At 55.6% G+C, this 19595-nt stretch overlaps 1 protein-coding gene across 2 annotated transcripts in view; it reads left to right on the top strand.

Annotated features, from left to right (window-relative positions):
• Positions 1–19595, top strand: part of LOC122386933 (serine/threonine-protein phosphatase 2A regulatory subunit B'' subunit beta-like) — a 93893-nt gene that overhangs the window by 65765 nt on the left and 8533 nt on the right. For both annotated transcript variants that reach the window (XM_043376682.1, XM_043376683.1), the window contains 5 exons: positions 7841–7962; positions 12567–12696; positions 16598–16701; positions 17524–17701; positions 18773–18898. In XM_043376682.1, coding sequence (XP_043232617.1) covers positions 7841–7962; positions 12567–12696; positions 16598–16701; positions 17524–17701; positions 18773–18898 — 660 coding nt within the window. The remainder of the gene's footprint in view (positions 1–7840; positions 7963–12566; positions 12697–16597; positions 16702–17523; positions 17702–18772; positions 18899–19595) is intronic.

The raw sequence follows: 19595 nt of genomic DNA, 5'->3' as shown, positions 1-19595 counted from the left end.
TGGTTAAAGCGCATGTGGATCTCCAGTGCAGATTGGACTACTATTGCTAGAACAGAACTCCCAGATATACAAAACATGTTAACATATGGTTATAAGAAGTTAGAACTATGTAAAAGAAATACAACAAATCCATTTTATTTGAACCTTATAGATGCATGGGTTCAGTTTAATCAAGAATATTATCCATCAATAGAGGAACTTGCTTCGGAAAACATTTGGTTCTCAAATTGGACAAAGTACGGAACAACTATTATAAAGAAATGGAATGATAAAGGCCTGTGGTTTATAGGAGATCTATATAACCTACGTACTGGATTAATTCTTTCAAGACAAGATGTTGAAAGAACCTACGGCATACGTATGAACTTTTTATGTTACGCATCCCTTGTTCGAAGCTTACCAAAAGAAATTCGAAAAGAAATAGACAAATCGTTGATAATAAAACCAAACATCCCATACAAAATTAACCAGGTATTGAATACCAGCAATTTTCCCCAATTAGCATATCGAGCATTTGTTGGAAGTATGCGGAATTCTAACAAAGAGTCCAATCTACGTCTTAAAGCAAAGTGGACTACAGATATTGGCGAGTTTGTTGAAGGCACAGTGGAACAAATATCGAAGGCAACATCATATACATATTTTATATTTCTTCATTATAGAATAATAAGCAGAATATACGCCACAAATAAGTTTCTGCACAATATAAACTATGTAAACAATAATGCATGCTCCTTCTGTAGCGAAACATCGGAAACTATCCTTCATTTATTTTGGCAGTGTCCCAAGACTCAAATATTAATTAAAGAAGTATTATCCCACCTGAAACAGGAATACGGAATAGATATAATCGTGAACAAAGTAAGCTGGTTTTTTCTTAAAGACTTATCAAAAATAGCCATGCTTTTATTCACGCTTATTAAAGATCACATTCACAAATCACGTCTCAGGTCTTCTATGCCATCAACGATGGTCGTGTTGCAAATGATAAAGATTGAACTGCAAAAAGAACAACACATTGCAAAAACAAGCGACAAACTCGATCTCTTCCACCAGAAGTGGGGCAATCTTACAAGATTGTTAGCGTCCGCTCCGCCCCCGGGTGGGCGACTCGGAAACGTGTCAATTCACCAAATATAATTAAAAAAAAACACACACACACACACGCGCACACACACCTACACCCCCCCCCCCACACACACACACATACACACACACACACACCACACACACACGCACACGCACACCCACACGCACACACACATGCACAAGCACCTAAACTGATACAAACACATTGCACAAGCACACCGACACATGCATGTACGCACACAGTCACAAACACAACCCAGTACAAACAGAAATGCCTACACATACATAAATGCAATCATTCCGTTTCTTTAACAGTGTAGTTTATGTTGTCTGTTTAATTACTTGTTTGTTTGGTTGCTCTTTGCTCACCTAGGTTACTGTTTGTTGTGTTTGAACGGAAGATTGTTGAATGTTACTGTGTTTAAACGCCGGCCTGTGGCGGAGCCCTGAGTTTTGCCGAGCATTGGGCCCCCGCCCCTATGACCCATCCGGGCCAACCTGGGTACCGGTCCCAATTGAAAGGGACCGGTCGGCCGCCCGGGCGGGCGGGGCGCCGGCCTGTCGAGTGTCGGGTCGGGTCGGCGCTCCCCTCGCCCGGGCGGTGGTTAGGGGGCACCCCCGGGAAAAATGATTTTCCGGGGGTGCGGGCGGGGGCCCGCGGCCCGTGATTCGTTACGCCAACGAACAATCGAAACGGAAGGAGTGGCGCCCGCTCACTGTCTTCGACAATCGAGTATACTATGTTGTGCATGCTGTGCGTCCTGCTATGCATATGCTGACGATCTCAACCCCGGCCAGAAATAAGCGGTATTGCTGCACGCTGTTGCAGTTTGTGTCTGCGATTTGTGTTTGGTGATTGTTGTCTGTACAATAAGCTGTGAAGTGTGCCGTGTTCAATAAACTTCAGCGAATATGAAAAAAAAGTATCTCTAAAGCTGTAGGCCTGACAGCTCTTCCCGCGAAACCTTTTTTTGGGTCGAAAATGGCAAAAATGACGTCACTCTGACGTCATTAGCGGCCAACCTATCATAGCCATTGGAAAAATTTTTGGTCACCATGTGCGCTAGCTGCTCCCGGGAGGGTACTGAAAGTTTGGTGACGATCGGCGCAGCGGTTCTCGAGATATATCGAAAAAACTAAAGGGGGGGCAAAAAATTGCCCCCCCCCCACCGCCTGGAAGGTTAATATCACTGGTCTATAATCAATCACATTTGGACTGGCCGCTGCCCGCATTGGGCATTTCAGGTCACCGCTAATCGCAGGATGACGCACTCAGTATCTGGTGACGTCCGGAATGGCCCTGCCTGTCTCGAGCTCACTCCTAGTTTGTATCGCTCGGCAGCCGGCTGTGTTCTTGGTCAGCTGCTGCTGGGTCGTCATCGGGGTCAGAATGACGCGGCTGACGGCGGTGATGATGACGCTGACGACTCGATGACGTCGCCGTCAGTCTCTGGTTTCCGTCGATCGTCCCCTCTGGCTGTGCGTGTGCGGCGGTAACCGGGCGCGGGCGGTCCAGGTCCATCGGTGACCTCGCGCTGTCTCGCTCTGATGTAAGTTTACAGATGTGTCCCGGCGGGCTGACGTTAGGCCCCGCCCCGGTCCGGCACCGGGTAAACACGAGTGACGCTCCGCCGGCCGGCCGGTCGGCTCAAATCTCCGCGAGACTCGCGGCACCCATTCAGTGCGACACTGGCGGTGGCTGCGCCCGCCGGTCGGTCAGTTCGTTCGTCAGTCAGTCAGTCGGTCGGTTCGTCGGTCGGTCGGTCGCAGGTCCGCAGGACGGATTCGTCAGTGCCAAGCGTTCCCGTGCTGTGTCCGAGCACTGCTACTGGAACCGCGTCGCCGCTGTCACCGCGCGCACAGGACATCATGCTGCTGCTCAAAGCCATCTTCGGCCCGGTGAGGCGAGATGTGTGGCGGGGAGCTTCTCCCCTCCCCTAAATCGTCCTCTCTTGGACGGAGTTCTTGCAGTGCCCGGGCCGCTGTCCTCTCGCTGGCTCCCGGTCGTCCTGGCAATGTTGACGGGCGATGTCCTGGGTCTCGCCGGAATTATCGAATTGATGAACCTGTCACGGTGAAATATGTAATTGCACTAGCATTAATGTGACATACAGCAAGGGCGGGGCTGCCGCGAGCTGAACACGTTGTTCGTTATCTGCAGGGATATTGTGCCCGGCGAAGCTAATGCGCTTTATAATAGCCCAATTTATCATCATCTGAATAAGCTTCAAGAACAAATGCTCCTAGAACATAACGGTTCAAATTAAAAAGTACAGAAATATTCTATTTGGTATAAATCTGAATTAATTAAGGGCATACAAGAGTGTTTCACTAGTCAATTAATCAGTTTTAAGAATGTTGCCTACGCAAGCTCTCCGAATTGATGAGCTATTGTTGGCTACCAACATCATCGATTGGATTATCTGATTAGGTGTCATTAAAGTCAATAGCACAAGTCTTATGCGTCCTTTGTGAGCTTTCAGCCGAACTATATAAGAATAAGAATGTGTTTAATAATCCTGTTATATGATAATGTGTTTTTTTTTGTAAAGCTAGTGTAAGACGGATAAATGTCAAAAGGGCCGATGGGTCAACGGTTTTATCTTCTCCATTGAATGAACACATCAATTAAAGCCAAGGTTTCTGGATCATAGTATATTTGGAAATCACCGATCATCATTTCTACAGCATTATGAGCCACGTGTATGTACCTACCTTCCCGGCAGCGCCCGCCCCGGTCGGTGCCTGTACCGCGGTCGGTCGGTCGGACGGGTTTCGGTGAACCGATGGCGGCGGGTCTGGTCGGTTCCAGGAACCGGGTGGCTCTGCAGTGCCGCTGAAATTGAAACTGAAACTGTCCCTCCGGAGTCCGGAGAGCGCCGCTTAGCTGGACGCTGGTGGCGCGATAGGATATATGTTGATGCGTCAAAGGCTGACTCTGTTTTACTTGTATTAAAGTGACCATCCCACCTTAACATTAGTTTTGAGTTGAGATAGCCAAATTGGTGGCCATGGCCTGAAAATACCGGTTTGGGCACTCACAACATCGAAAAATGCTTTAATTCGGAGATATAGAATTTCAAACTTGCAGTTTTCGGATTCTAAGGGGCTAATGCATTGGTGTGCCCCCTTAGAATTTGTGACGTCAGCGGAGATCTAACGATTTTTAAATCTTTTACTAAAACGTTTGGTAGCACGCGGTGGTATATGCTGCTTTGCGCGCAACAAATGCCGCACTTTCAAATAAAGTCGCTAGGAACAGCGGAGATCCCAAAAAGTAAACATTAGTAAAAGTCTAATATCTTGAAAACCGGTGAATATTTTTCGATGAAATTTGGTAGATATTCGTTTTCGCTCTTTCTGAACCGAGCGACATCACTTTCATGCCAATTCATTAACATTTTTGAAGGTGGGAGGGTCCCTTTAACCTGTCAAATCATTTTTGTATTGTGATAAAATCCAGCACCGCATGGAACTGGTTTTGAATCCAGACATGAGAGATTTAACTGCGCGTTGGCATTTGTCTGGTCGATGTTTATACTGGGATTTGAATTTGCAGTGCACGGGTGCTAATGTTTGTTTTTGAAAATTTGAATGTCGACGAGTGACATCTTGACACTGGTTAATAACGGTCTGGCTGTGAAAATAATCACCGATGGTTGGACAAACCATAATCTATTTTTTGTGAATTTCAGTTTTATCGAAGCGGTTTGTCAGAGATTGTGAACAATGAAATAATAGATCCATAAAACAGATTTTGCTACTTCAAAGCGCTTTTGATTTTGTGCGCAATAATGAAAAGATACCTTGTTTCTCTTCTCTATTCTTTTTGAGAATGGCCGGCAGAAACTCGGTGGTTTTCGCACTCTTTACGCATTATCTCCACCTTAGTTCACACATTAATCACGGATCGCGCTGAAATCAAACAGCGAAAATATGACACCAAACCCTTGCATAAAAATCACCCGCTCGGGATTGCTCACATTCTTTATATAATGATGTATATTGCAGTTGCACCCATTGTATAACGGCGCCGCTCGGGTGTCTGTGTATTGTTGGCAGCCAGCGTGTCCTGCACTGGGCCGGTTGTGTATATCATTTCTCCCCACCGGCGGGGGTGTCGGTGGGGTGTCCGACTCTGGTCGGCACCAACCCGTGTCCGCCGGTCACGTTCACGGGGCGGTCACATGGGGGCCGTGTTTACTGTAGTGACCGGACTCCAGTGGGCGGCTGTGCCCACCGCCGGGGGTACTGCACTGCTGGGTTTACTCAGGGCCAAAACAGGAGTCAGGGGATGGGTAACGCCCTCCCGGCCAGCTGCCACCCGCACTTGCGACACCTTCCTGCGTCGTGTGCTGACATGACTGACGAATGACGATGTTACAAAACCACGGAGGGTCAACATTAGGGTAGATTGTTTGGATTAGGTCAGCGATTTTATCTCATAACGACTAACTGCTTTGGATGTCCACTTCCTTGAGATAAAACCAATCATGGAATGTAAAGTTAACGGATTGTTTTATAAACAAAACATGTTTCTTTTTGCTTCGTATGCCAAAATATTACCATTTCCATGGGGAGGTCGTAACCATGAACTGCCTGTAATTTTCGAAGCACCGTGCTACTGCGCAGCCGGTTCGTCCCCAGACGCTCGTCTGTTTACCAGTTCCTACTCTTTGCAAGGCCAGCGCGGTCCGACCACCACTATGTACCGTGTTACTGCCATCTGGTCAGTGTTGGGCTCAGTCAGGTGGTGTAGTAGTGTGAGGATGGCTGAGTCCACGTGAGCGCTATCCACGCTCCCTGTGCAGTGGCCGGTGCTCCCTGGGAACTTTCCGTCCAGGCCGGCCGCGGGGACGGAGCGGCCCCAGGACTCGGCCCCGCAATGATCCCGGGGGACCGGGACGGTCGGTGTGTTTAGTCGCACACCATGCGTCAGTGCGCAAATATGCTGTTCGGTTTGAATGGCGAAGGTCACATGGTTAGAAGTGTCAACGGTCGGGGGTCATGTCTCTGCAGGGTACGCCAGTGAATGGGGGTCAGACATGTCCCCCAGGACACTAAAACATTCGCCGTGGCACCTGATCTGGCTTGGTTCATATAGTCTCCCACACATGTGTGATGGGTGACCTTTTGGTCGAGTCAAAGACGCTAATGATATAAATTATGCCATGGTCTGGTTAGTATCGTGAGCAGGTGTTCTCTATGACCTTTTGTAGGTACAATAATTATGTGGATAATTACGCCGATACACTCCATGGTCTTGAAGTCTGGAGCTTATCTTCTTATTAAAACAAAGTTCACCTGCAGGTCTTACTGCGTAAATTAAAATATCATCCAGCCCTTGGCCTACATATGGCAGATAACTAAATATCACGCATTCATTCGACATTGGAAATATCAGATGACGCCAGCGTGGGCTCTGGCGGGTGAAAAGTAGGACGTATACCTAATCTTGCAGAACCATGCACCATGACTGGCTTTTGGCGCCTGTTGGTCGAGCGTTCAATCCTCGCCAGTGCGCTTCTGCGAAGGGAAGTCCAGCGACTTGGCGACGTCTGTTTAAGCCGTTGAGTGCTGTTTGAGTGGAAAAACCATCAGTCATAGACGTCTGGAGGTCTAGAGGTCATTATGTCCTCGCCTTGGTCTTCGCCTGCCTGGTGAATGGAAAGGGCCTGAATCGGCCACCGCCGGCTCCTGGGTGTGACCTTTGGCCAGTGATGGTGACTGGCCAAACCATGTGGTTCTGTTCGAACCATGTGGCTTTACACAGACCGGATGGTGGGCTGGTGGGAACTGCTTGTCCTTCACAGGGGGGTCATAGCCGATGCGTCGGACGGGCACAGGTCGCACCGGAACCTAGTCACTTCCGGCGGCCACCCCGTCGTGACGTTTTGACAGTTGTGACGACCGCCACAGAACAATATCGCTCAGACGAGCACCAGCCCCGCCGCTGAAGGTCTCCCGACGGCCACATGGTCTGCCCATTTCCGCTCCCTTCGTTATCCTCCCACTCCAGTCCTGGTCGGTCGAATCCTGAACTCGGCTCATCACCGATCTTTCCGGATACATTCCTATCTGACACCGGCCCGTCCCTCGGGACTCACGGTGGGAGTGACCCGACCGGGCAGGGACATCTCGGTGCACGAGTCCCTCGCCCACGCGGAGTCCAGCAGGGCCGGGCTGTGGTAGAGCTAGCTGTCCAGTGTCTGTCCCATGGGAGTTCACGTGTAACTAGTCCCAGTCGTCCGCGATCAAGGAAGGCTATGTGTTGGGTGATATCAGTAGAATTAACATTTTTAGATGAGTAAAATTGATGATTCGTTTTTCTTTTTTAGCTAGTCTTCCGTGCCTGTATAAGATACATGCGTGTAGTCGCGTCATAGCAGTATTTGTTAAAGTTTTACCTTTTCGGAGCCCCCACATGACGTGTCCCGTCGACAATCACAGTACAGGTGTGTAGATGTAGGCAGTTCATCAACTTAACGAGACGAAAGCTTGACAATTGCTTCATATTCACTTCATCATTCCGTGCGTTCACTATTGCGTACATTCATTGCGATTACGATGTAACAATGCGACTCTACATAAAGTGCGATTATCATTTCGTTATGCTGTCGATTTCCCAATGGTCATTTCATTGCCTAGCTGTGTTCGTAGCATGTCGTGTCTCTGGTAACCTTTGCACCCGTCCATGACCCGTCTGACCCGTGCCGGTGACCCCGTCTGACCTGCCGCTGATCGTTTGCAGACCTACGGCCGGGAGCGGGACGGCAGGAGCAGCACAGAGTCGCCGCCCGCCTCGTCACCAAAGTCGCCCCCGCGCCGGACGGCCAACGCCCGGCCCGCCAACAAGAGCGCGCTCATACCCAAGTGAGTGGCCGCCGCTCTCACCCCGGGGACTGTGTGTACGGTAAAACATGACCCGATGATCGGGCACGGTCCAGTGAGTGCTGACAACGCTCCGTCTCCGCGGCCGAGACCGCGCCTCTCTGGTGATCTGTCAAATACTCACCGTGAATGTTCCCAGATGGCTACCCTCCTCATCATTCGCTCACACGCTTGTTATCTTTGGGAGGTTTACCGACTTCTTCATCCATCGCTGTGTATAATTAGACACCGTTACTGTGCGTCCCATCCCGTCCTCTGCGTCTAAGAGCTGTTTTGAGACGCAGTTCGTCCTCCCCCCCGCCCTGCGTGCTGTGAGATACGTGACGCCGAGTGGCCGCTGATGCCTTCCTGTGTCTCGCTGATGGCTTCCGCGTTGGTGACGGGTCCCGGCGGCCGGGACGGAGCTGCACGAGCCGCCCGAGGTCAGTCGCGTCATCACGCCGCTCGGATCTGGCAGGTTGATGCCACCTGTTGTGCCGCACCGTACCGTACCGGGCTGAGACCGATAGAATATTGGTCGGGTGTTGTCGGCATCATTGAAGGCGGCTGGCCGGACAGCTGACGTTAGTGACGGCTGGAGGAGCTGTCATGGGCCGTACAGGGACGCGCTGTGACCCGTGACGGCCAGTGACAGGTCGTGACAGGCGGCGACGGGTGGCGTCACGCCGCGGCGGGCTTTGTGCTGGACGCCGGATATATGGTCTGCTGTAGAGCGCAGCTGGCTGCACTGGCTGCAGCGGCTCGGACCACGACTCGGTTGTTTGTCCAGCCGGACGGAGACGAACGTCTCGGCCGGTGACGGCACAAGGTCAAGTTTGCCAGTCCCTCGCAGGCGGGGAGGTCCGTGTGGAGGCCGTTCGGAGTGGACTATCCCGGGCTCCTCCCGCCATCTTCTCCTTCTTCTGAACTGACATGAACGTGAACAGCTGTCCTGAGCGGTCCTCAGGAGTCGGGGCTCCTGAGGTCACACTGAGCACTCTGACTTAGGGGTGGCTGGCGGTCACACGGGACACCGCAGCGCGGCTGTAGCGGTCAGACGGAGCGCTGTGACCCGTTCCGGTTCCGATAGTACCGGTATGTGCAGCCGGCGGTCCGGTACGGCGCAGTAGCCGCCGGCCGGCAGGCCACTGATCGGGGGCGGTGCCGCGTCGAGCCCCCGCATGGTAAACAGAACCGAGCGGCGCCGCCGACGGACCGGCCGGCTGACCGCAGTAGGGTGGGTCACGCCACTCTTACTTTCAATGCAGTGCAGCGGCGCCGGGCGGGGCTGATCAGCCTGTCAGAGGCCCCGACCGGGAGGGCCAGGGACCGGAACAGAGTGATCGGCATCTTCTGAGAGATGTTCGTGGATGGATGTGAGCTATGGACAGTAGGATGTTTTTATGAATCGTACCTATCGCTCTTTCATCATGCTTGTTTTCATCTGTGATTCAAGTGGCTCTCAAATCTATCACATTACTATCACATGGGCTTTGCTTAAAGATGTGCGGCGGCCTTATCTCAGACGGGAGCTGCGGCACTTCATGGAGGGTCTGAGGTCACCTCTTGGTCGTGCAGTGTCCCCAATACCAACCCTGTATACATGTACTGGCGGTTCCCGTGCCGATCCCGGCTGTACCCTCGGCGGCCCCGGCAGTAAACAGGGCCTGCAGGAGAACTCGTGACGGCTGACTCACCACTCGGTCGGTCGCCTGATCGGCCACACTGCCCACAGATCGGTACACAAACCGGTCACCTGATCGGCCACACTGCCTACAGATCGGTACACAAACGACTTACAAGACGCGACGGTGCTGAGGCCTAGTGTCTTCGGCTGTGCAGATGCAGCCAGAGGATAGCAAAAAGGCAGCACAAAGAGCATAAAGCACAATCGTTAGTGTTTGTGCATCGCACGTCCTCGAAGAGCCATGTGAAGAACAGCGTTGTGTTTAGCGCTGTGTTTTTAGACGTCAGATGCGTTTGACGCTTCTCAAGTTCGTCGGCCTGCCGCCTGCATAGATCATTACCTACTTTTCTTCGAACTTCAGCTGCTCAAAATGTTGTACTCTGCCATCCGGTCCCGGCACTCTGCGGCCGCTGTGCCGCAGTGTCGAGCGCAGGGCCTGCAGTGTGTCAGCCCCCGCACTGCGCCGGCTGAGTGGATGGACCGACACGCCAGTTAGTCACACTGTTGACAGTTTGAGCGGGCGGTACAGCCGCAGAGGGGTCGTCAGCCGCCGCCGGCCTTCAGCTGATCGGCGTTGGACGGTTCCGCGCCTGTGACGCACTCATCGGCCCGGCTCCATCACGCGGTTACGTATCGCCTCAGCGTGATGGTTTCCCTCCACTGCACACTCCGACCGCGGCCGTACCCGCGTGGACATCGCCTCTTCGTACTTGACCACGCTTGTCCCCACGTGGATCACGTCTATCCTCGAGAAGATCACGGTTTCCCCGCATGGAGCACGCCTGTCCTGGCCTGTCCTAACGTGGATCACGTCTTGCCTTCGGGTTTACCACGCTTATTCTCACGTGTATCACGTCTATCCTAGTGTGGGCCTCGCCCGACCCGGCGCCGATTCAGTTGTCTGTTATGACGGGTCGGTCGGCTGTGACGGCTCTGTTGATGGTCATATAACCACGGCTCTCCTCTTTACATTGTTATGTCTACACTGTGAGGCCCCAGGAGAGATAGATCAAGGCTGACTCTCGAGAACATTATGGTAGTTAGCCTAGGTCCGGCGCTCCCGCTTATGTCTGAGTTATTCGTCGTAGACGCTTTGTGGTTCGCCCTCGAGGCTTTGTGGGTCCAGCCCAACCTTACCTACTTCACCTTGTGAATGCTGCAGATGCAGGTAATGATAGTTGAATCTGCCAAGCCTTAGGGATTGTGTCGCTCCTGTCAGTGTCTGGACTGTAGTGCTCCGAGTGGCCTCAGTTTGACAGAGCCGGACCCGACCTACCTGACCCGCGACCTGCCCTACCCTCCCGTCCCGTCGTGGTCCGACCTGCACTGACCCTCGGCCGACCCTCCCGCCCCGTCCCGTCGTGGTCCGACCTGCACTGCCCTGCCACCGACCCTCCCGTCCCGTCCCGGCGTGGTCCGATGTGGGTCACTGCGCTCCGCGCCCAGCGGTGACGGCCGCTCACCGGCCTTGGCGTGCCGGTGCCGGCGGCGGCGGCGGCACGTCCCGGCAGAGCGAGACCTTCGGCGGCGCACTGCGGCCTTCCTGGACGGCCGGTAATGGTGAGCGGACCGAGTGGAGTCCGCCAGTCGCCGGCAGGGAGCAGGGCGACTCAATTAAAACCTCAGAGGGACAGAGCCAACCAACTGAACGACCTAGCTGACTGGCCACAACTGGAGGAACTGAGGAACTCCAGCTCTGGTTTGTCGAGTGGGCCGCGCCGGGCAGGCTGGCAGGTGACGGCCGCTCCAGGTTTATGGCCCCGCCGCTGACCTTACGTGAGCGGCATCACCGATAGAGGCGGGCCGTTTCCGGCATCAAAACCGGACTCTGACGCTGCCGCGGCCGCGGGAGACTGCGCTCGGTAGCTCTACTGACGTATGGTGAAGCTCTTTGGGTGGCTACAGCGCCTTGAGCTCACGTGCGAGCTCAACTGGCTCTGCTTTGTCGATTCATCTCCCAAGCTCAATTGTATTCATTTTCTCCGAGGACTTTTAGCTCATCTTTCAGCTCAACTGGCTCCCTTCCGAGCCGCATTAGCTCCTCTCCCTGCTCAATTGGCTCCTCTCCCGCCCTAACAAGCTCCACTGTCTGGCCGGCCGGGCTCGGATGTGGTTAGTTTGGACCACTCAGCGGCGGCCGATCGGCCTCAGACCGGCGCGGGGCTCGTCCGTCCGTTCGGGAGCACCGAGCGCCGTACGACGCAATAGCCCTCCTCCCGCCGCCGCGGGTCGGGACCCGGGGGTGTGTCGTTCCGGGGGTGTGTCCTCGCCGTGTATACGGATCTGTGTACTGGTGCCAGTCAGCTGCTCGGGACTGTGCCGCCGCTGTGGTATCGAGATATCGTGCTGTCTGGTACGGTACTGCGTATTGCAGCGGGAGCAGTGAGCTCGGCCGCTGAATGGGCGCTGATGCGACAATGGACCCAGTGACGCTGCGCCTTACTGTCTTGTTTGGAGGCATATGGTCAAACCCAGGAAATCTAGAATCCCAGAATAGTAAACAGCCGAGGAAAAAACAGCTAAGCAATACCCTATTATTTTAATGCCTCATTTATTTTGTCTGAATTTGCTGTGCACTGCTAGGCCGTTGTTTAGTGTGCGTCATTCCTGTGCCTCTATCCATGACTGATGGTCGTGTAACGGCGCCATACTGCCACTCCCCGCCCGTGCCACTGGGCCATTTTCCCTCATTGTCTGTCACCATTTATTTAGCTCGTTTGTCATCAACAGAACAAATAGTTTCAACGCACGAAAACCGCAGTAACTGTTCACACCCATTGTTTATCTAACTACCGTACGGCCCCTCCCTTTATGCCGAACGGTCCAATTTACCCTGTGATCGTCCGACCCGTTAGCGCTGTCTGTGTCACTCTGTGACCCGACCTGGTGACCTGACCTGGTGACCCTGTGTGTCCGGCAGGTTCCACTTTCCGTACGGCCGCCCGGAGAGCCGTGACAAGGTGGAGGCTCAGCTGCAGCGGATTCAGCAGGCGTTCAACTCGTACCCCGGCGGCCAGGTGCCCAAGGACAAATTCGCCGCCATCGCAAAGGTGAGATTTCACTTGCTGCTCGCCGAAACACTGCTTGCTGTCTGAAAGGGGAGCGGTCGATGGAAGGTTTCATGGGAAAGTTTTGTAGTTGGTGTTCTGGGTATTAGGGTTGCGGTTGGAAACGTGCTTTCTTTCTCCGGAGTTTGGTGCTCGAATTGCACGAAGTGGTGTCAGTTTGTGCTTCCGATGTCATGACGTGTACGGTTCTTTGTCGCTGTTGATTTTCTGCGGTTTTCCTCGTCCGGTGGACACTGACTCGCCCATGGAAACGGTACGAACGGGCGCCAATTGTGAGGCTAAAATGTCAAGGACTGAACTGACGCCTGTGAACGGCGGTGCTGAGTCTTGTTCGTGCAGAGTCGGTGACCGCCTGAGTGGGTGGCCGGGGGGGGGGGGGGGCCGTGTTACCCGAGCCGCTGGTCACCCGCTCTCACCGTTCGTCACCGCTGGGTGGCCAACGTTCCCGCTCGCTCGTGACGTGGCCCGTGCCAGTGACGGACGGCTGCTGGGTCCCAAACTGACGGCAGCGGCCGCACGGCGCCGCCGCCCCATCAGATGCATAGTAAGCGCCGCCGCGCGTCGCCCTGGCCTGACCTTGGTCGGTGCCGGGCTGTGCCGGATGGTTGCCGAGCAGCTCGTGATCATCCCACCGCCTTCATATGGACAAACATTGAGCTGAAGGGTAGCAGTCGATCGGAATCGACAGCACGCGGTGCAGTATTTATTTTAGTGGTAGCAGGCGCGCGGTGTTTATTTATCGACGGATATCGACAGCCCCAAGGTCAAGGGCTGTCAGCTGACCTCTCAGCACTTTGTTCGGCTCCTCACGTGACCAGCTGGTGTGGTCTACCATGCTCTGCACTCTGCTATTCACGTGACCTGCCGAGCTGCTGCTATGGTCACGCAGCGGTTTTTCCCGCTGTCCGTTACAGTTGCGGTGGCCTCCGTTGGGCGCAGCTCTCGCTCGGGTGATCGGAGATTTGTCGGGTTTGGGGTGTGCCACCACGACAGCGGCGCAGGGTGGCGTGCGCTACCGTCCTAAGCGCCGGACGCGGCGGCCAAATCTCGGCTCTCGGTATCTGCCGAGTTGAGTGGTTTTAGCAGGTATCAGACGAGCTGAATAGTCTTAACGGGTATCAGACCACGGATAACCCCAGCCGTGTCACGGAAGGAGCTCCGGCCTCTCCGAGGCTGTTTTCATCTCAGATCCTAAGAGCTTGTTCCCAGCGACCCCGGCAGCCTCTGTGAGCTGCTTTGTTCGCTCAACGACCAGCGGATGAGCGTTACCAAGCAGCGTAGGCTCTTTGTTTTGTCAGTACTTCGTAAACGACTCGTGTGTTGCCAATCAGACTAACTGCTGCATTGTTTTCCGGCCAGCTGGATCTGTTCACCGCCTCATTCCCGGAGCGGCGTCTATCATGTTCGGTCGATGTCTGATCAGCTCCGTCGGCGGCAGGAGAGAGCCGTTCTCAGAAACTGTCCGCCTGTCTCTGGGCCGGCAGACGGCGGCGGAGATGGTGCGGGATAACTCGTCCCTGTTGTCGCGTGGAGACGCGGCACGGGGAGGGGCAGTGGCGGCTCACCTGGTCTGTACCGGCTGGGCTCTGCTGTCTGCACCGAGCGGGGAACTATGTGTTGCATCAGAAAGATGAGACACGCCGGGTACTACTGTGAATAGGAATACTGCAGAACGACTGAATGAAAAGCAATGAGGCGCATAGGTGGGACGGTGACGGTGATGTATGGACCGGCAGCTGTGCTCTGCCAGCGCACACCTGTCTTGAGATGTCTGTCTGTCTCGAGACACACGTATATACCGCACGCTGCGACTGTGCAATGCGTCTTTCTCAGACACACGCACACCTCTCGCCGCGCACCCTGCGCCGTGGCCGGGAGAAAGGAGCTCGGCGTCGGCTCCCGATTTGGCCGGGCGTGTGCGGCCGTCCGCCGTTTGCCGTGATGGATGCCTGGTGTCGGGGTGAGAGTAGACACACCGCGGCCGGACCGGGCGCCGCATTACAAACGGACGGCAGATGAATAACCCATGACACAGTGAGGGAGACGGCGGTGTGACGGAGGGGCGCGCCCGGCGCCTCTGCAGGGCCTCCGCAGCCGGACGGACTCTGCGCAGAGCGGCGGGAGTGCCTGTGATATGGCTCAGGTAACTCCCAGTGGCGTATTTCCCTAGCGGCGTTGCATGCGCGGCTCGATCTGCTCAGCCCAACCCTGTCTCTGACGAGCCGAGCCCATCTGGACCACACCTGTCGATCGGCAGCGGTCGCTGCAGCTCGGCTCAAAGCTGCCATAGCTGACGTGCACCGTCGACAGCCCGGATTACAGATTGAGTTTTTCGTCTGCGGGCGAACCTTTGTGTTGGCTTGTGAAAACCTCCGAGATTTGTGGTTGTCGGAAGTCTGTGACAAAAGCAGCCGCTGTTTTCCTGGCGGCTCTGAGCTCCCGGTGCTGGCGGCCAGTCGCCGTGGCTCGGGTTTTGTGAGGCTGTCGCGACATATCGTCTGGCTGCGTCGATCTGTCGATCGCTCGGTGACAGTGTCCTCCCACACACCACGCCGCTGCCGCCAGAGCGTCACGCTCGCCGCGGACACAGCGCCACACTTGCCGCAGACGACCGGCCGCCAAATGCGGCACGATCGGCGCCAACCGCGCCAAATACGTCGACGGGCCGGAGCTGGACCGGCCGAACAGGGACGGGATGCGACTGGTCACTGGCGTGGCTTGTGTTGTTCAGTGTTGCTACGGTGTGACATTGGCTGCAGGGGCTTGTTCAACGGTCTTTGACAGGAGACATGAGGGCTTAGCATTCCAATCAGTGATCAGCATTCTGTCATGCTTCTGATCTTCTTTGCGATGTCCTTTTCAGGTGTTCATTAGTTCCGCGGTCATCCATCCCGTGCCTTATCTCCGGGTGCCGGCTCCTCGCCAGTTTTTGTTACTGACCGGAACTCTCCTCAGTCAGTCAGCACGCCATCCAGTGCCGCTCCCTCCCTCTCCTCGGGAGATCCCTCAGATCCCGTGTCTCGGGGTGTCAGTTGATTAGCTGTCTGTTCGGCCGAGCACGCGGCGCCAGTCGGCCGCGCCGTGTCCATCGCCAGCTCTATCAGTCGGCCGTTTTTGCCGCCGTGCCAATCGTGTTCTCCGGTACTTCCTGCTGGTCGACACGCCAGCGTCGCTGAGGTGGCCGCCGGACCCGAGGGGGGGGGGGGGGGGCGCCGCTGACGCTGATCACAGACGCTGATCAGCTCGGCGCCCCAGCGCCAGGTGCCGCCGTTTAGGGAATTACTCGGCGCTAACCACCGCGCGGCCGCCGGCAGCGAGCATGCGAAGGTGAACAACAAAGGCAGACCTTGACATGACTGCCGGCGCGGCCCTTCACAGACGGATAATCGGCCGACGCGCGCAACACCTCGCGGCCCAGCAACAACGGCTCCGCGGCCGGCGCCGCCGCGGGTGACACATGCCAACTTCATACCGCTATCTACTGCCGCGTCACATGATAAACACGCTCGCCCGACTTGGCATGGGTGACATTAATCGCCGGTGTGCCGTTTTTATTTAGGCGATGGTCCGATTTGGTCGGCCGGATGGGCGTTTGTCGGCTGGAGGAGGCTAACAATGCGGGCGTAACCTTAGTTAGCGTGGTGGGCCGCTCGCGGTGGGTCGGGCGGTGGGGTATTGTTCGGTGCCATCGCTGATCAGGCGTCCGCCCGCGCACCGAGTACTGAGGAGTGTCCGCCCACGCACTCGGAGTGTCGGTCTGCGCTGTGAGTACTCACTCAGGAGTGTCAGCCTCAGCTGCCGCGGCGGCCGCTACCTCGCTCCTCCCGCCCGTGTGTATCTCGTACCCCGCCCCGTCTGACTCGACACGTCTCCCCGCCCGCAGGCCTGTGAGCTGCCGCTCTACTGGAAGGTGCCGCTGTTCCTGGCCGCCGGCGGCGAGAAGACGGGACACGTCACCGCCGCCGCCTTCCTCGACTTCTGGAAGAGGTGAGTGACGCCCTGCTCTACCGTCCGTGTACCTCTACCGTCTCACTGGGCAGCTCTGCCGTCCCGGGGTAATGGGGGTCGACCGAGCCGTTCGCTCACCCACTCCCACCAACTCAGCGCCGCCGCTGGCCAAGGAAATGCCGGGCTGAGGTGCGGACAAAAACCGGGTCAGGGCCGCCAGCGGCACACCGCCCGGCGTGCACAACAGGTCACGTGACCCTCACGGCGCGCCGCCGGGATGACGCCGGCCGGCGCCAAAAAGCGGCCGGCGCGCGCGGCGGACCGGCGGTTCCGCGTGCCGGGCTGCCCCCCGGGGGTCACTGATCACCTCCCGCGCCGGGCCAGGGTGCGGCTCGGCTCAAGGTGACGCCGGCCGTTGGTGGCAGAGTCTGACGGTTGGAGATGACTAGGACCAACGTCCGCCGCCCCCACACAACCTCTGCCGTGGTGGGAACCAGAGGGCCTACCTCACGGCGGTCTCAGCCGGCCTGCCCCCGGTGTGAACGCTCTGCGGTCGGGACGAACGGTCGGGGAACCGCTGCGGTCGTCGCTCTCAGGGCGGGGCGAGCGGTAACGTAACCGCAGGGGTCGGGGGGTGCCCGGGATGTTTAGTGGGGTAACGAGCGGCGTATCTTTGCTGTTAAACAAAACTGTTATCAGAATGGCCTTCATACGCAGTAGCAGGATTCATGGGCGACTTTCTCTTGTTGAGTCTGCAACGTCTATATGCTGTTCAATCACCAGTACTTCCCTCTCTAGCAGGGTATAGCATTATGACCTTGTGTGACCTGCTCTGATCTCCCCTCCCCCTCTCTCCGTTAGACTGCTGGCCACGTCTCACGACCAGGCGTCTCGGTTCGTGCGCGTGCTTACTGCCGGTCAGCGCACCCACCTGGTGCCTGAGGACCTGGTACCGCTGGTGCAGGACGTGGTCGAGACCCACCCGGGCCTCAACTTCCTCAAAGAGGCCATCGAGTTCCACAGCCGATACGTGCACACGGTAAGATGATGAGACAGACGGCGGGGAGTTGAAGAGGACGGGTTTGGAAAGAGCGGAGGCTGTAGAGAGGGCCTGGTGGGTAAGGTTGGAGAGTATGGAGACTGAAGAGGGGTGGTATATTGGGGTTGGCTAGGGTCTGGGCCTATGTTGTTTATGTTGTGCCGAGGTGGGTGGCCGGGGATCAGCCCGGACATGGTAGGGCTAATTCAGGCCCTGCTGTCAGCGCTCTTATGCTGTTATGAGGATCGGTGTGTTTTAAACTGTCTGATGTAACAGCCGTTATGTAACAGTCCTATAAACAACACCTCAGGTTTGAAATAATAAGGCGAGGGGCTTGGCTGTTGTGTTTTACTAAGAGCGGTGACTCGAGTTCGTTGGGTATTTTCCATTTCCGTCTGCTGCCCAGTCCGTTTGCCCTCCGTCCTCCGGTGGTGTGAGCGGCGTATCTTGGTGGGCGTGTCATGTCTCACTGTCTCTCTGTGAGTTCCAACAGTGCGTGTGTACGGGAAGGGCTGGCCAACTGAGACGGACAGATCGCGTAGTTTGGGGGTGTGTCCTGTACCGGGCGACTTCTCTAAAACCCTGGAGAGATGGGTACACGGGACCGGGTGTGTGGTGAGGTGCTCCGCCGCCCACCCTCCCCGCGGCCGGACACGGTCCCCAATCCAGCCTCCCATCCATCCCCCTCCTACACACCCCGCCTGCAGTCAGTCCTCTGAATCTCTCACGGAAGGACCTCCAGATGACCCGTGTAGCCTTAAATCACACCCCGCGCAGAGGATCGCCTGACACGGCCGGGTCTACACCGTAATTATCACATTTACTACCTGTAATTAGTCGTCAATCTTCATAAGTTCCCGGTGATAATCGGCTGGGTATCGCCTGTTCCGAGACGGCGCGGACGTATGATGCCGAGAGATTCAGCCCTGGGGATGATGGAATGTTTTAGAGATGTGCTGCTAAGTGCCAACCTTGTGAACCAGTGAATCTGTACGGCGTGGATCCATTCCCTATACTAGTGCGTTGTTCGTTGTCTGTAAGCTATAACGCTGTAACTCTTTGTGTCTCCAGGTGATAGCGCGTATTTTCTACTGTGTGAATCGGTCGTGGAGCGGCCGGATCACAGTGGCTGAGCTGCGCCGCTCCAACCTGCTCAAAACCATCCAGCTGCTCGAACAGGAGGAGGACATTAACCAGGTATGTGCAGCGCCGGCGACCAAACAGATACTCTTATCAGGGAGATAGACAGACTCTGGACAGTTGGGGCACTCAAACAGCCGGCAGCAGACTAGCTACCTGACAGCGGCGGAGAACACAGATGCTCGTTACGGAAACAAACACAGACGGAGATGAGAGGACGCCGCGGGGACCATTTATCATCGGCCCGCCCCGGTCTCGTCTGTGACACCAGACCGGCCCTGTGCGTCCCACGGCGGCTGTGTGATCTCCCTGTCTCACGGCCTTGATCCGACACCGAACACATGGGGCGGCCGGGCCCTGGCGAAACTGTAGCAGTCTGTCGGCCTGACGAAATCACGCCGCACCTGCTGTGCGCACTCGCGCCGTGTTGTGCAATAGAATGACAAGGAGAGCACAGATTGGATTGGGCTCCTGGTCTGCTGTGATACGATTAGTTCAGGTCGTGGAGTTCAGACATCTGCTGCGGATTAAGGATGTTTAGCAATATGGCATTAGGTTTGGTGTGGTGTGTATTTTCCGCAGCTCTGTGATATATCTTATCGCCAGTACGAGTCGTTTGCTGATGGTGTGGATCATATCAGTTGAAATCGGCTGTAAAAAACCGGCACATGTGTCAACGAAAATTCAACTAAAAAACTCTTAGATTACATCTATCAGCTCCATCTTATCTACCCACACCCGCCAATATTTGTTT

This window comes from Amphibalanus amphitrite, unplaced genomic scaffold (assembly GCF_019059575.1).
Source record: "Amphibalanus amphitrite isolate SeventyFive unplaced genomic scaffold, NRLGWU_Aamphi_draft 000267F_arrow, whole genome shotgun sequence".
Classification (NCBI taxonomy): Eukaryota; Metazoa; Arthropoda; class Thecostraca; order Balanomorpha; family Balanidae; genus Amphibalanus; species Amphibalanus amphitrite.
Note: the sequence above shows the minus strand (reverse complement) of the source record. Positions and strands in the feature narration are given on the sequence as shown.